Source organism: Salvelinus alpinus, chromosome 30 (genome assembly GCF_045679555.1).
Source record: "Salvelinus alpinus chromosome 30, SLU_Salpinus.1, whole genome shotgun sequence".
Classification (NCBI taxonomy): domain Eukaryota; kingdom Metazoa; phylum Chordata; class Actinopteri; order Salmoniformes; family Salmonidae; genus Salvelinus; species Salvelinus alpinus.
The window spans coordinates 26,174,437-26,190,989 of record NC_092115.1 but is presented as its reverse complement, the minus strand read 5'-3'; the positions used below and the strand labels follow the sequence as shown (position 1 = coordinate 26,190,989).

The 16,553-nt window shown below is 40.1% G+C and overlaps 1 protein-coding gene across 1 annotated transcript; it reads right to left on the bottom strand.

Annotated features, from left to right (window-relative positions):
- Positions 1–5,898: 5,898 nt before the first annotated feature.
- Positions 5,899–7,438, bottom strand: LOC139559795 (melanocortin receptor 4-like). The gene has a single exon (XM_071376150.1). The coding sequence runs from the start codon at positions 7,102–7,104 to the stop codon at positions 6,103–6,105; it is 1,002 nt and encodes a 333-aa protein (XP_071232251.1). The 5' UTR covers positions 7,105–7,438; the 3' UTR covers positions 5,899–6,102.
- Between the last annotated feature and the right edge of the window lie 9,115 nt (positions 7,439–16,553).

Sequence of the window (16,553 nt, the reverse complement as noted above, 5' to 3'; positions counted from 1 at the left end):
CCACAGTTCTTGCATTCACAGTGAAGGATAAAACAGTTAGAGGTGTTGAGCTGAACTTGGGAGTTCGTGCTAGATGTGATGTCATCAGTCACTCTTAAAGGGACAGGCTTTCTTACAGGTGAATAAAACAGAAATGAATATAGAACTGTTGTTTCCAATCAACGAAAATGTTGTAATTAATGTTATTGTATTGTACTGGAACTTATGACAAAACTATAATTTATTGGGTTAAATAAAGAAAAAAAGTTTGAATAAGTTTCTGATTGGGGTGACAAAATCCTACAAGATTTATCAAAAACCTACAGGACTGTGAGAATCTTGGTCCATAGGATTAATTGTGATTCCCAATAGGAAAAATGTAGTCCAATATAATTCCAATATGATTCTGATACAGGTGACACAATATCCTATAGGACTGCGAGAATCCTATAGGATCACTTTTTATTTCCAATAGGAAAAAAGTAGTCCAATAGGATGTTGATAGAGGTGACACAAAATCCTATAGGATTGTGAGAATCCTATGAGATTCTATTGGGGAAAAAATGTACTGTCTGGAGAGCGGAGTCAGTGAAACATGAAAACTTGTTAAAGGGGCAATCTGCGATTGCTACATATGTTTTTGGACTATACACTGAGTGTACAAAACATTATGAATGTCTGCTCTTTCCATGACATAGACTGACCAGGTAAATCCAGTTGAAAGCTATGATCCCGTATTGATGTCACTTGTTAAATCCACTTCAAATCAGTGTAGATGAAGGGGAGGGAACTTTGTGTACGGAACTGCAACGCTGCTGGGTTTTTCCACATTAAACAGTTTCCCGTGTGTATCAAGAATGGTCCACCATGCAAAGGACATCCAGCCAACTTGACACAACTGTGGGAAGCATTGCAGTCAACATGGGCCAGCATCCTTGTGGAACGCTTTCGACACCTTGTAGAGTCCATGCCCCAATAAATTGAGGTTGTTCTGAGGGCAAAAGGGGAGAGGGGGTTGGATCTCAATATTAGAAAGGTGTTCTTAATGTTTTGTACAAAACATTAAGAACCCATTGATTCTTGAGGAATATAACTTAGAATGACTCATGAGCTTAGTTTCACTGTTGCAACCCATCAGAACCCAAAATCCATTGTTTGTAAACAATGTAATAAAAAAAAAAACTATAGCCTCAAAAACATGGTTAAAACTATACACTCATGGATGGTCAGTCCTTACGTCCATAGTGCTGCCTATGAATTTGAGAGTGGTTCCATTTCTCCAGCCCCATCCAATAGCTGTTTACCAAAATCGTGGCAGGTGGTGGCTTTGTTGTTGTTTGAACTGCAGATTGCCTCTTTAAGTGCAAACATGGATTGTTAGATCCAAGGTGAGCTAGTAATTGTAAATGTGGAAGTAGGCACTGTGACAACCTACAGAGATGAGTCAGCGACCTTCAAGCATTAAAGTTATGTAACTGTTTCTAATAAACCTGAAGGCTGCTGGGTATAGTAGGTGACATCAAAGAGAGAGAGCATCATCATTGTTCTCTGCCTTTGAAAACATTTCTTACTGACACCCACCTTCTCCCATTTTCTCATTTTATGTTTTGCAGTCTGGCAGCTGTTGTTAAAACTGAAAATAAAACTGAGGTGGCATCACACTAGTGCACTAATAGAAGCCTAATTATAGCCAAGGTCACTTTCTTTGTTTTGCTTATTTCAGACTCAGATATTTGTATATGGGGGTGACACATTTAATAAAATACTGCATAATAATTTAATTAAAACAGGCTAATAGATTGATGGAAAATCCTATCATATACTCTTCTGTTAATAAGAGACAGATGGGCAACTTTGTCTTCCAGTGCTTAACTCCACATCATCATTAGACACTGTAACTTTCAGCTCCTGCTCCAAAGAGAATTGTGTCAAGATCCACCTGTTCTAGAACGCTGTGAACGCTGCCTGGCTCCCTAGTAGCTTTCAGTGAAGTATGCTATTGTCAATACAAGGAACCAACTAAACAACCAAAATCAATAAGAACAGATCAGCATGTCATTTTGTATCCCTTGCTGTCTCATTCCCAGTAGAGCTAACTGTTGTTTGACATTAGGAACTAGCCTACTAGAACGATGCTCTGCAGTTCCACTTTAAATCCATTCCATTAAGCAAAATTAAATATACAAAGATATTGGGAATTGTATGTTTCTATCAAGTGTTAGTTTCCCTGGCAACCATGCTATGCCACTAGCAAGCAACTTAAAACTGGGGAACAAGTAGAAATTTTGGTTAGATTTCACTTGCAACCTCAAAACGTTCTGAAGATTTAAATTGCAACCTAAAAACATTCAAAACCTCAAAACACATCATTTAATTTCACACTAAAATAGGAAGAAAAAAGTGATACGTAATCACATCCACTGGCAGCGTTTAGTCATGTTTGGCACTCAGCCTAGAGTCATAGTAAACATTGAAGGCAGAATGTTCCACAAGGAATGAATAGGCTAATCATCATCACCAAAATAAATCCACAGAAGATGCCTCATGAATAAGTTAAATCACATATCTACATAATACTCCAGTCACATCATAAAAACAAGGAAACCACATCTGGAAATGAAATATCTGGAAAATGTTTATCCGGAATAACATGCAAAGTCTACTTAATTGAAAGCACACTGATGCATTTTACTTGCACATGTCAATGAAACAATATTGTATAGCTCTCCTCTTGTCTTGTAGCAGATTTCCTACAGCCAAGTAATACATTTTTTCATTCACTTCCTTGGCTCTGTATAGCAGTAGGATTAGTTCCTTTTTTCATCACATATACAGTCAGGTCCAAAATGATTGTCACCCTTGATAAAGACGAGCAAAAAAGAACTGTATTGTATGCCCAATTATTTTGATAATGATGTGCTTTTATGCTAGGCAACCTGACAAAATTCACATAGAAATTTGAGTTTTAGATCTCTCATATCTCATTGAAAGCAAATCTAAGAATCTGTTCTATGTAGGTTATTTCTATGCTTCCCGTTTTTAAGTTTTGTTTTTGCTTCTTTTACTTTCGGTTTTGTACACCAGCTTCAAACAGCTGAAAATACAATATGTTTGGTTATGGATAATATATTTCACAGCGGTTTAGATGCTACAATGATTCTCTACATTATACTTGCTTGTTTTTTCACAAACTGAAATTAGGTGAAGTATTCACATTTTAACAACCGGGAAATGGCGGAGCGATTTTTGCATAGTGCATCTTTAACAAGTAATACATGTTTTTCTGAAAAAGATAAGAATACAAATTATTGGCACCCTTGATAAAGACAAGCAAAACAGACTGTTTAAAATAAATAATACAAATACTGAGCTATATTGTATGCAAAACAAAACTGAAAATTATATATTTTTAAACTAAAACAATGAAAAAAAATGAGAAAATGAGATCAAGTAATAAATGTTTTTTTCAAAAAGATAGTCAAAATAGCCCCATAACATCAAAGATCCACCACCATATTTTACAGTAGGTATGGGGTTCTTTTCTATATATGATTCCTCTTTTTTACGCCAAACCCACCAGTAGTGTGGCCAAAGAGCTCTATTTTCCTGTCATCTGACCATAGCCCTGGTTCCAATCAAAGCGTCAATGCCATTTAGCAAACTCCAGGAATTTACATTTGTTGAATGACATGAAAATAGAGCTCTTTGACCACGCACATCAGTGGTGGGGTTGGCATCGAAATTAGGAATCATGCAGAAAATAACCCCATACCTATTCTAAAATGTTGTGGTGGTGGATCTTTGATGTTATGGGGCTGTTTTGCTTCTACTGGTTGTGGGGCCCTTGCTGAGGTCAAGAGCATCATGACCTTTACCCAGTACCAGAAAATGTTATCCAAAAACCTGGTTGCATCTGCCAGGAGGCTAAAATTTGGCTATAAGTGGATCTTCCAGCAAGACAATGACCCTGCGGTTTGAACTGAAGAGGGCACAGGCGAAGGATATCAATGATCTGAAAGGATTCTTTATGGAGGAATGGTCTAATATCCTCCCAATGCATTCTCTAATCTCATAAAGCATTATAGAAAAAGGCTCAGTGCCATTATCCTCGTAAGGTGAGGTATTGAAAGGTATTGAAAACATGGGTGCCAATCATTTTGACCCCTATCTTTTTGAGAAAAACATTTATTACTTGTTAAACAAAATCTCTTATTTTTTTTCATTGTTTTAGTGTAAAAATATATCATTTTCAGGTTTTTTTTTGCATACAATATAGCTTACTATTTAAACTCAGCAAAAAAAGAAACGGCCCTTTTTCAGGACCCTGTCTTTGAAAGATAATGTGTAAAAATCCAAATAACTTCACAGATCTTCATTGTAAAGGGTTTAAACACTGTTTCCCATGCTCCAATGAAGCATTAACAATTAATGAATATGCACCTGTGGAACGGTTGTTAAGACACTAACAGCTTAAAGACGGTAGGCAATTAAGGTCACAGTTATGAAAACTTAGGACACTAAAGAGGCCTTTCTACTGACTCTGAAAAACACCAAAAGAAAGATGCCCAGTGTCCCTGCTCATCTGCGTTAATGGAGGCATGAGGACTGCAGATGTGGCCAGGGCAATAAATTGCAATGTCCGTACTGTGAGACGCCTACGACAGCGCTACAGGGAGACAGGACGGATAGCTGATCGTCCTCGCAGTGGCAGACCACGTGTAACAATACCTGCACAGGATCGGTACATCCGAACATCACACCTGCAGGACAGGTACAGGATGGCAACAGCAACTGCCTGAGTTACACCAGAAACACACAATCCCTCCATCAGTGCTCAGACTGTCCACAATAGGCTGAGAGAGGCTGGACTGAGGGCTTGTAGGCCTGTTGTAAGGCAGGTCCTCACCTATGGGCACAAACCCACCGTCGCTGGACCAGACAGGACTGGCAAAAAGTGCTCTTCTCTGATGAGTCGCGGTTTTGTCTCACCAGGGGTGATAGTCGGATTCGCATTTACCGTGGAAGGAATGAACATTACACCGAGGCCTGTACTCCGGAATGGGATCAATTTGGAGATGGAGGGTCCGTCATGGTCTGGGGCGGTGTGTCACAGGATCATCGGACTGAGCTTGTTGTCATTGCAGGCAATCTCAACGCTGTGCGTTACAGGGAAGACATCCTCCTCCCTCATGTGGTACCCTTCCTGCATCATCCTGACATGACCCTCCAGCATGACAATGCCACCAGCCATACTGCTCGTTCTGTGCGTGATTTCCTGCAAGACAGGAATGTCAGTGTTCTGCTATGGCCAGAGAAGAGCCCGTATCTCAATCCTATTGAGCACATCTGGGACCTGTTGGATCAGAGAGTGAGGGCTAGGGCCATTCCCCCCAGAAATGTCCAGGAACTTGCAGGTGCCTTTGTGGAAGAGTGGGGTAACATCTCACAACAAGAACTGGCAAATCTGGTGCAGTCCATGTTGAGGAGATGCACTGCAGTACTTAATGCAGCTGGTGGCCACACCAGATACTGACTGTTACTTTTGATTTTGCACCCCCCCCCCCTTTGTTCAGGGACACATTACACCATTTATGTTGTTCACATGTCTGTGGAACTTGTTCAGTCTATGTCTCAGTTGTTGAATCTTATGTTCATACAAATATTTACACGTTAAGTTTGCTGAAAATAAACGCAGTTGACATTGAGAAGACGTTTGTTTTTTTGCTGAGTTTATATTATTTTTCATGTATTTATTTTTTGCTCATCTTTATCAATATTGAAGAAAAAAAATCTTTAACAAGTAATAAATGTTTTTCTCAAAAAGATAGGAATCCAAATGATTGGAATCCTTGATAAAGACAAGCAAAAAACTATTCACAAACCTCTCTATGTAATGATAGCCATTACATGTGTTGACTCAATAGTTTGTGTGGTAGTGAGATAAATATATCAACATGTAGTTACATTAAGTCATGTTCAACTATTTTGCAATTGTTATTTGGCTCATAAGGCAAAAATGAAAAGTTGTCCTTATTTACAGATATTATAATACTGTTTCTTTGAAACTGTCCCTGAACAGTTCACATACAGTATCTCCATAAGGTTCAGTGTCTGCTGGGAATTTCACACAGAGACACACAGAGAGGTAATATCATACCAGCAGCAGAAGATCTCCTTGAAGGTCTTCCTCATCTCCTGGCTCCTGAAGGCGTAGATCAGCGGGTCGATGACAGAGTTACACATGATGAGAATGAGGTACATGTTGAAGTGAGACATGAAGCACATACAGTAGGGGTTTCTGGGGCAGGAGATCATGAGGATGAGATGGAGGAAGAAGGGCGCCCAGCAAACTATGAACACCCCCAGGAGGATGGTGAGGGTGATGGCCCCCTTCATGTTGGCTGCCTGCCAGATGGGGCCGTTGCCCGGCAGAGCGGCAATCCTCTTCATGTGCAGACGCGCCAGCATGAACATGTGGACATACAGCGAGGCCATGAGCACCAGCATGCTGAAGAACATGATGATGAGGCAGATGAGGACGGTAGTGCTCTCCGAGTAGACGATGAAGAGAACGCCTGACACAGTGCAGAAGGTCCAGATGCTGGTGATGATGGCGGCAGCCCGGCGTACGGTCATAATGTTGTGGTAGCGTAGCGCGTAGAAGATAGTCACGTAACGGTCAACAGCGATGGCCAGCAGGCTCCAGATAGACGCCAGCAGGGAACTACAGATCATGGAGTCAAACACGTTGTCCATGCTCTTGATCATGCCACCGCCAATCCCCAAGTTGCCATCAGTGATCATCGCCATGACAATGGTCTCAGTGGCGTTGGAGACGCTGACCAGCATGTCAGCAACGGCCAGAGAACAGATGAAGAAGTACATGGGAGAGTGAAGATTCTTGTTCTTGATGATGGCGGCAATAACCAGGATGTTCTCCAGCAGGCTGACGATGCCCAGCGTGAGGAAAACCTCAGTGGAGATGAGCAGCTGCTCGTAACACCCAGGCAAACCACGTATTCTCTCCGCCATAGCCTGGGGCTGCTGATTGCTGAAAGGCAGAGCTCCAGAGCTGTGGTTCCGTAGGTGGAATGATCCATGGTGATGCTGGTGCGTGGCATTCATTGTTTTTGTAGGGTCTCTTCAGTCAGTACTCTTCAGCACACTTCATTCTTCATTATTCCCTTAATATGTCCAAAGACTTTCTGTGCCTAACGAGGAGCTGCTACCTTAAAGCGCTTCAGCTTCGAGTGCCAGGCAGAGACTGGGCAGTGAAGGATAGTCTGAGACATTGGGAGGCAGTCCGATCCGTGACCGCAGGTGGTCGTTTGCATCTACCTCAGACTCCACTGGCAGGAAAGCCTCATCATCCTCTGGACTCACGCTGCCATCTATTTACCACAGCTTCAGCCAGAGAGGTATCTGAGAAAGAGAGAGAGGAGAAGAGAGCAGGGTAGAGAAAGAGAGAGAGGGGGGTAAGTGAGAGCGAGGGAATGGAGAGAAGGAGAAAGGGAGAGAGAGAGAGAGGTTTATTTTTAACTTGTGTGCTTTAACCATTTGTACATTGTTACAACACTGTATATATATAATATAACATTTGTAATGTCTTTATTGTTTTGAAACTTCTGTATGTGTAATGTTTACTGTTAATTTGTATTGTTTATTTCACTTTTGTATAATATCTACCTCACTTGCTTTGGCAATGTTAACACATGTTTCCCATGCCAATAAAGCCCCTTGAATTGAATTGAATTGAATTGAATTGAGAGGGAGGCAGAGAGTTTGAGAGATACATGGAAAGAGTGTGTGTGTCTGTGAGTGAGTGGCTGAGTCCAGAGAGTTTGAGACACTAACTGAAAGAATAGGTATTAAAGCACACACAGACAGCCAGATCTTCACTTAGCAGAATCATTCTCACTTTTCCTCCAGACCCTCCTCAGCAATCTCATCCCTAACTCTTCCCTGTCTCTCAGCCAATGAGGGGGTGTTTACAAGGATGGGCATAATATCTGGAGGATGTTCTTAGTCTGACATGGAGATAGGTACGACTAACTATGCCCTGCCCTGCTGCACCTTACCTCACAGCACATACAGGTTGTCCTTGTCGCATGTGTAAATTTAATCAATCTAATTGATGGTTTAATCAATGTCAGCAATGTGAGTCTTGATTTTAAGGTGTTTAAAAAAAACTTCACAGTGGTGATTTAAATGTATCAATAACATTTAGGAACTGTATTCTAACTGCCACTATGTTTCAAGCAATCAGCTTTACTGGAAATGCTCTTGTAACCTACTCATTAATCCCCAGTTGTTGAATATATCACATTGTTATGCCATCCCCATTCATCCTAAGATGAATCCCACCTCTGACTCAGTCAGTGCCTTCCAGCGCTTTAGGCTGGCTCTCTGGCCTATCGATTACACCCCTTGATGTCTGACACATACACAGGCATGGACACACGCACACATGCATACGCACAGGTGTGGCAAAAGTTAGGAGATAAAGTATCTAATCAATGGAAGATGGAATAAAAATTACGGAATTAAGTTAAAGGAGAAGAATAGGCTACAACAACCAAGACATTGGTTGCTGTCTCTTCGTCCCTGCTCCCCGTGTTACTCGCTCACAGTATGGCCCCTCCCCGCCTTCTAGAGTGGCACCACTCTCTCCATCTCGCGCTTTATCAGCTCTGGTTAAAAAGTAGCTTAAAAAAGTACTTTTCTGCTGCTTCCCTCACTCTGATCGGACCGGGTCTGGATCCAACCAGGTCTATACGGAACGGCTCTAGTTGTCCTCGCGTCCGATTGGAACGGGTCTCTAAATTAATTTATGCATATCGGGTCTGGGTGTTAAAGCCCCAGGTCCATTTTGGAAAGGGACCAACTTTTTAGACCTGTGAAGACCTCTAGAAGGAAGGTCTCTCAACAGGCAAAGTCACTTGCTAACAAGGATCAATTAGCTTATGTCCACATTTTCAACAGTAGGCATCTATAGAGATCAAATGACTGAGCAAATAATTGAATACCCAAGTGGTCATGTGATCAGGGATATAAGAATATACAATATACTGATCTAGTGGGTTAGATGATTATTGAGTCATTGTTACAGGCTATTATTGACGTCAAAGCATTGTCTGGAACGTGAATTGAAAAACTGAGCCGAGCCACAAATGGATCACTTTGGCTAATAATGTGTGTTCGTTAAAGCCTTTTGAATGAATCTGGCACTGTTTCACACTGGCATTGTTTGAATGATTAGCCAGTAGTCTGTATAGACAGAGATGGCCAAAGTCCCTCATCAGTCCCCTGTGGTACAGCCACACTATTGGAGGATAGATCTGCACCAAATGTCAGTGAGCCAATCAATGAGTCAGCTTGAAAGCTACTGTCTGTAAATGAGCCAATGAAGCTGCAGGTGTTCCAAAAGTGTGTCAGAGAACTGGTATGAGCCAACTATTTGATTTGTACTAATTGAAAGAACAGGTGTCATCTTTTCTAGTTTAAAAAAAATATATATACATATAAAAGTTTGGACACACCTACTCATTCAAGGGTTTTTCTTTATTTTTATTATTTTTCTACACTGTAGAATAATAGTAATAATGGAATCATGTATAAATCAAAAAAGTGTTAAACAAATCAAAATATATTTTAGATTCTTCAAAGTAGCCACCCTTTGCCTTGATGACAGCTTTGCACACTCTTGACATTCTCTCAACCAGCTACACTTGGAATGCTTTTCCAACAGTCTTGAAAGATTTCCCACATATGCTGAGCACTTGTAGGCTGCTTTTCCTTCACTCTGCAGTCCAACTCATCCCAAACCATATCAATTTGGTTGAGGTCGGGTGATTGTGGAGGCCAGGTCATCTGATGCAGCACTCCATCACTCTCCTTCTTGGTCAAATAGCCCTTACACAGCCTGGAGGTGTGTTGTGTCATTGTCCTGTTGAAAAATGAATGAGAGTCCCACTAAGTGCAAACCAGATGGGATGGCGTATCGCTGCAGAATGCTGTGGTAGCCAGGCTGGTTAACTGTCCTGTGAATTCTAAATAAATCACTGACAGTGTCACCAGCAATGCACCCCCACACCATCACACCTCCTCCTCTATGCTTCACGGTGGGAACCACACATGCGGAGATCATCCGTTCACCTACTCTGTGTCTCACAAAGACATGGTGGTTGGAACCAAAAACCTTAAATTTGGACTCATCAGACCAAAGGGCAGATTTCCAACAGTCTAATGTCCATTGCTCGTGTTTCTTGGCCCAAGCCAAGTCTCTTCTTCTTATTCTTATTGGTGTCCTTTAGTAGCGGTTTCTTTGCAGCAATTCGACCATGAAGGCCAGATTCACGCAGTCTCCTCTGAACAGTTGATGTTGAGATGTGTCTGTTACTTGAACTCTGTGAAGCCTTTCTTTGGGCTGCAATTTCTGTTGCTGGTAACTCTAACGAACTTATCCTCTGCAGCAGAGGTAACTCTGGGTCTTCCATTCCTGTGGAAGGTCCTCATGAGAGCCGGTTCCATCATAGCGATTGATGGTTTTGCGACTGCACTTGAGAAAATTTCTAAGTTCCTGAAAATGTCCAGATTGACAAAGCTTCATGTCTTAAAGTAATGATGGACTCTCGTTTCTCTTTGCTTATTTGAGCTGTTCTTGCCATAATATGGACTTGGTCTTTTACCAAATAGGGCTATCTTCTGTATACCACCACTACCTTGTCACAACAGAACTGATTGGCATTAAGAAGGAAAGAGAATGATTGGCAACTGATTGGCATTAAGAAGGACAGAGAATGCCAAGCTAGTTTAGTAAATGCCAAGAGTGTACAAAGCTGTCATCAAGGCAAAGGGTGGCGGCTTTGAAGAATTTCAAATATAAAATATATTTTGATTTGTTTAACACTTTTAAAGATAATATGTGTTATTTTATAGTTTTGATGTCTTCACTACTATTCTACAATTTTAGAAAAATTGCTTATTTGAGTTCTTGCCATAATATGGACTTGGTCTTTTACCAAATAGGGCTATCTTCTGCATACCACCCCTACCTTGTCACAACACAACTGATTGGCTCTAACACATTAAGAAGGAAAGAAATTCCACAAATGAATTTTTAACAAAGGACACCTGTTGATTGAAATGCATTCCAGGTGACTACCTCATGAAGCTGGTGGAGAGAATGCCAAGAGTGTGCAAAGCTGTCATCAATGCAAAGGGTGGCTACTTTGAAGAACCTCAAATATAAATATATTTTGATTTGTTGAACACTTTTTTGGTTACTACATGATTCCATATGTGTTATTTCATAGTTTTGATGTCTTCACTATTATTCTACAATGTAGAAAATAGTAAAAATAAAGAAAAACCCTTGATTGAGTAGGTGTGTCCAAACTTATGACTGTTTAAGTATGTTCTGTTAATTATATGTTCTGGCTAGCTAGATAGCTAGCTAACAAGCTAGCAACAAACCAAAGCAGAGGGCCATACACCACTCTAAACCCCAATGTTCCCATCTTGAGACTCTATTTGGATGATAAAGACCTAAAGCCGCATTTTTGGATGAACCGGCCTTCATTTGACAGTGTAGTGGGAGGGTTACAGCCAGAAGAAGGGTACAATGGATGGGGCAAGATCTTGGAGATCCTAGTGTTTGTCTACTGGCTGGCCAATGCCACATCATACCGCATTGTTTCTGATGTCTTTGGAATCTGTTCATTACCATATATTAATTGCTGCGATGCCATGCAGACTGACATTTTTGTGATTATACCTTTTCATAACAGCAAGGACAAGTTTGATGTCGGACAACAATAGAATATTCATGATTTAATGCGTGCCAAAGCCGGTAAGAGGAAAGGGGACGTTTTATACTGAAGCATTGATGGGAATTTGAAACATAATACTGCATTGATGACTACCTCAGCTGTCAAAAATAAAAGTACAGGCTTGTTACCAGCAATACCTCGCAACATAAAAAGGCGGTAAAAAAGAAGACTGCATGCTACTGTAAAGATGGCTGGTTTTCATCTGGGTATGAATGGAATAAGACAGTATGTCATACTTGAAATTCAGGAAGCTCAAGGTTAGATAACATATAATCTTCTTTCAATCCTGCATTCAGTGTTTGCTGACAGCTTTGTAACATCTTTCGATCCCATTCGAGGTATTCTGATGTGAGGCAGGTATATTACTATCATAAGAAGGATTGTATCACCTCAAATTATCTTGAATGTATGGAAATGGGAAAAGAGAAGAGTCACATTCAACAAGGCCTAAACACTGCTAGACACAAAAGTATAGTATTTTTTTTTACCATAAATCAGATTTACTCTGTTTGTCAATTGTTGTAGAGGTCAGGTTGGTTTGCAGAATTACCTAACTGTAACAGTATGTACTAGGCGTCATCCAAGGCCACCTCAAGTGGGTTTCTATTAGAGAGGATGGCTTCACGTACATAAAGCATCACTCCATATCACTCAGCAACAAATGTACGTATTTTGGAAAAAGTATTTATTTTTCAGGGATAGCTTTAGTTAAAGCAAAAAAGTAAATATTTCTGTAACTGTCTTTTCTTGATTTCACCTTAAAATCCTACTACTTGCAACTCAAATACATTTGGAAATTAAAGAGCCCTACCAAGCGGCTGAGAAGTCAAGAGGGTCATACCAGCAATTCCATGTTAGAAGGGTCATTTGAATAGCATTTGTACTCATCTCAATATTGCATAAATTACTATAGTTATGCTTTAATGGACTTTATAGGAGGGTCAGCATTGTTTAATGAAGGCAGATTTGAAATTAGAACAAATAATGGTAATTTGGTGTGTCCTAACATGAATATTCGTGTATAGTACAATGTCCCCAAAACAGTTCTCTTAAATTTGAAATCATCAAGGTTTTTTCACCATATCTCACACATATTCAGACTACCTTTTGAGATATATTCAGACTACATTTTTTTATTACTATTATAGGAATAATTTTTTTATTCAGTCATGAAATGCTGTCTATCCAATTTTTTGCATAATACTGTTGTCAACCACTCAATCATATTTTTCACCAAAGAGATTTTAATGACAATGTTTTTTTAATGACAGTTAGTACCTTATATTGACTAATCAACCACCTGATTCAGCATGTCCAGAATTCATACCTTTTGGCCTTTTTACAAATGTTTAACTATTTATTTACACATTCCTACTCTTCAAGGTCTCTACTAACAGGAATGGTGCAATATTTACCCCTCACCAACTGAATTCCTGTTTTTTATCCCATATCATTGGTGACTGATTTTGAGTTTCCATACAGCCCTCTGAGCGGGCAAAGTTAGATTGCCACAACACTCAATCCAAAAGGTACAAATTATGTAAATTGATGCAGGAGGGCTGGGGGAGTTGAACAATCAATTTCAGGTGATATGTTTTTCATATCCACTGTCAAAACATGCTCTACCAGCCGGATTAGAAAACAGTTAAAGGGTTAACACGGAAACCCTCCATCGTTCCAGTCAGTTGCCATGGCTGCAGGGCGATGTGGGCACTTTCCAAGAATCTGCTAAACCATCCACAGGTTGATCATTTCAGGGGACTCATATATTCCATCAGCAGCACCCATCCATTCATGTACTGTACATAGAAATATCCCTATTTTTAGAATCCTTAGAATCCTTCCGTTTTTCCTCTGATATTTTACTAATTCATGCTTTGTCAGTGACTCTCTGCTTTGTTTTGATACAAGGGTGGAGTTAGTTTCTGTGTTCTGGGCTGGGACAAGCTGGTGAAAGAAAGGCACTGTCCTTTCTCTTTTGTGTGCTCATGAACAAGGCAAACTTCAATCCATATTTCAGAAGTTCAGCACTAAAGCCCAATTGGAATTATTCCCAATGTTCAAGAGGCGGAGATTCCATTCACGGTAAACGCTGCATACGTCGGCTGAATCGGCTTCAGCGATACAGATTTAATAGAGCCCTTAGAAGCTGTACATGGCTGCAACATCAATGGTAATAAATCACAAAAGCAATGGTGGAAGAATAGCTTTTTCAAAGAGTTTATCGGTCTTACATTTATTACTACATGGAGATAATTTGAGGTTTTCAATCTCCTTTTCTGAGAGACCTGATAAGACTCTTATATGTATTCGGTGGAGAAAACATACAGAGCCTCCAGAGTCATATACTGTATTTAGATATTACAGTATATTATTTTTCTAAATGTCTCTTCCTCTAAGCAGGTTGAGTAGCACACACAAACATATTTTGAGCCAAATCATTACACACAAAAGGACAACAAAGGACCAAATCGGCGATAATTAATTGATGGGGTGGCTAGTGATCGAAAACCCTTGTGTCATTATACGCCCGCCATCATGCCTACTGTAGTTCCTCCAGGGGGTTATATAATCAACAGAACCATGCCAGGTGCATCTCATGGATGTGCAGATACAGGACAAACATAGCTCCCAGAACTCAATCATATGTGGGCTCATTATGGATTACTTGCAGCTGCCAGGTAAGAGTCAAATGAGCATGAAATCCATTATTTAGATGTATCTGTATGGAGTTATGCCAATTGTGTCATAATTACATATTTTGTATACTATATATGCATATGTAATAAAACATTTTTTTTCAGGTTTCTCATTTATGATATCGATGAGCAAGACAACTTATTTGTAGCATATCTATCTATTTGCACAACATTTTGGACTCACATGGTACACATGGTAAGTAAATGCAAATCCAACATGATCTTTTTGGGAACTCTACTTCTTAGTTGGTTTAATGTGTACCAATTACTTTGCAGTTATACTTTTTTTTGTATAACTGCACACACACAAACGTTCCTCCAGGCCGGTCTCACCATCTCTTTGCAGTTTGCTTATTTCTCTGACCTGGACCTTGGTTACATTATGATCCTTCAAATGGGCAGACTGGGTAACACAAAAAACTTTGCTCCTGATTACATGGCCTGAGTCTACTGTTGCTTACATGGTTTCAATATATGAATATATGGGTAACAATTAGATTCTTATGCAGATTACAATAAATTACTATTATGCTTCTTCTCACCCTGCCCTCACGCCCCACTTCCCACTTGACTACTACACTTTCCTTCCATCTTCAGTCTCAATCTTTACTTTACAGGCCTTTGCATGAATTTAAACTTAAAAATTCTAAGAACTCCTCACGACAATATAGACATGTCAATGTTGGTATTGGATCATCATGTACACTGGGTTTATTTGTTCCAGAAATCATCATAGCAAATTCTAAACCAGGTGTGCAGGTTTTGGCAGAGAGTAAACAGTGAAGCTCCTCTGGCAATATCAATGCTCCAGACAAGTGATAACACCTATAGTGCCTTCAGAAAGTATTTTTACCCCTTGACTTATTCCACGTTATGTTGTGTTACAGCCTGAATTCAAAATGTATTAAATATATGTTTTTTTCTCACCCATCTACACACAATACCCCATAATGACAAAGTGAAACCATGTTTTTAGAAATGTTAGCAAATTCATTGAAAATTAAATAGATAAATATCCAATTTACATAAGTATTCACACACCAATACATGTTAGAAATACCTTTTGCAGCGAGTCTTTCTTGGTAAGTCTCCAGTCTTTAAAAGCATTTGCAGCATGAACTGTCATGTTGTCCACCCAATCAAAGGATCAGATCATTAATCTAGTACTGGAAGCATAAGCTACAGCTTGCTACCACTGCGGTGTATAAAATGAAGGATGAAGCAAGAGAGAAATAGAAAAAGAGATTGTCATTTTGTTCAGTTTCACTTACTTAGCTAGCAAATGCAGCTAGCTAGTTTAGCCTACTGAAACACCCTGCTCAGACAGAGGGATGCTATATTAGCTAGAGGGCTATGATTGTCCAACACAACACGGGAACTCTTCCAAGTCAAGGTAAGCTTTTGGTATTACTAATTTATTGGCACCGGGGCCCGCCGGTGTAACTGCTTACTGACTGTACACTGTAACGTTACTGCATGATTGTAGCGGGTATACTAACACGTTAGTTCGATTAGCTATGCCAACTATGATGTTACTTTAGCTAATATGGTGACACACTCATGTAGGCTGTCTGTAGCGGGTTGGCTTGGAAAGGTTTTTTCGTCTGGTCACAAGCGTCAGGGAAGAGGTGAGAGCAGATAGATGCGAGAAGGAATACAACGTGGCTGCTATGAAAGTGAAGTGTTTACGCGTGATCAGGGGTGTATTCATTCTGCCGGTTCTGTTGAAAAACTTTCTTAAACGGAAGCAAACGGAACAAAACAGGGATAAACATACCTGAATTTGTACGATATAAAGTCTATCGCAGTTACATTGAACTGGGTGAATAGAATATGAATGAGAGTCATCCAATATGCTGTAATAGAAATAAGGCCATGCTCATGAAAATAAATTGTCCTCCCTTGACTTAAACGTCACTGACCACCAATGAACAAGGCCACTCAGGAAAATTCAATGTTGTCTTGGTAAGCAACTCCAGTATATATTTGGCCTTGTGTTTTAGGTTATTGTCCTGCTGAAAGATGCATTTGTCTCCCAGTGTCT

Excerpts from the sequence above, each read along its gene's own strand:
- LOC139559795 (XM_071376150.1), bottom strand. The coding sequence starts at position 7,104 with ATGAATGCCACGCACCAGCATCACCATGGATCATTCCACCTACGGAAC.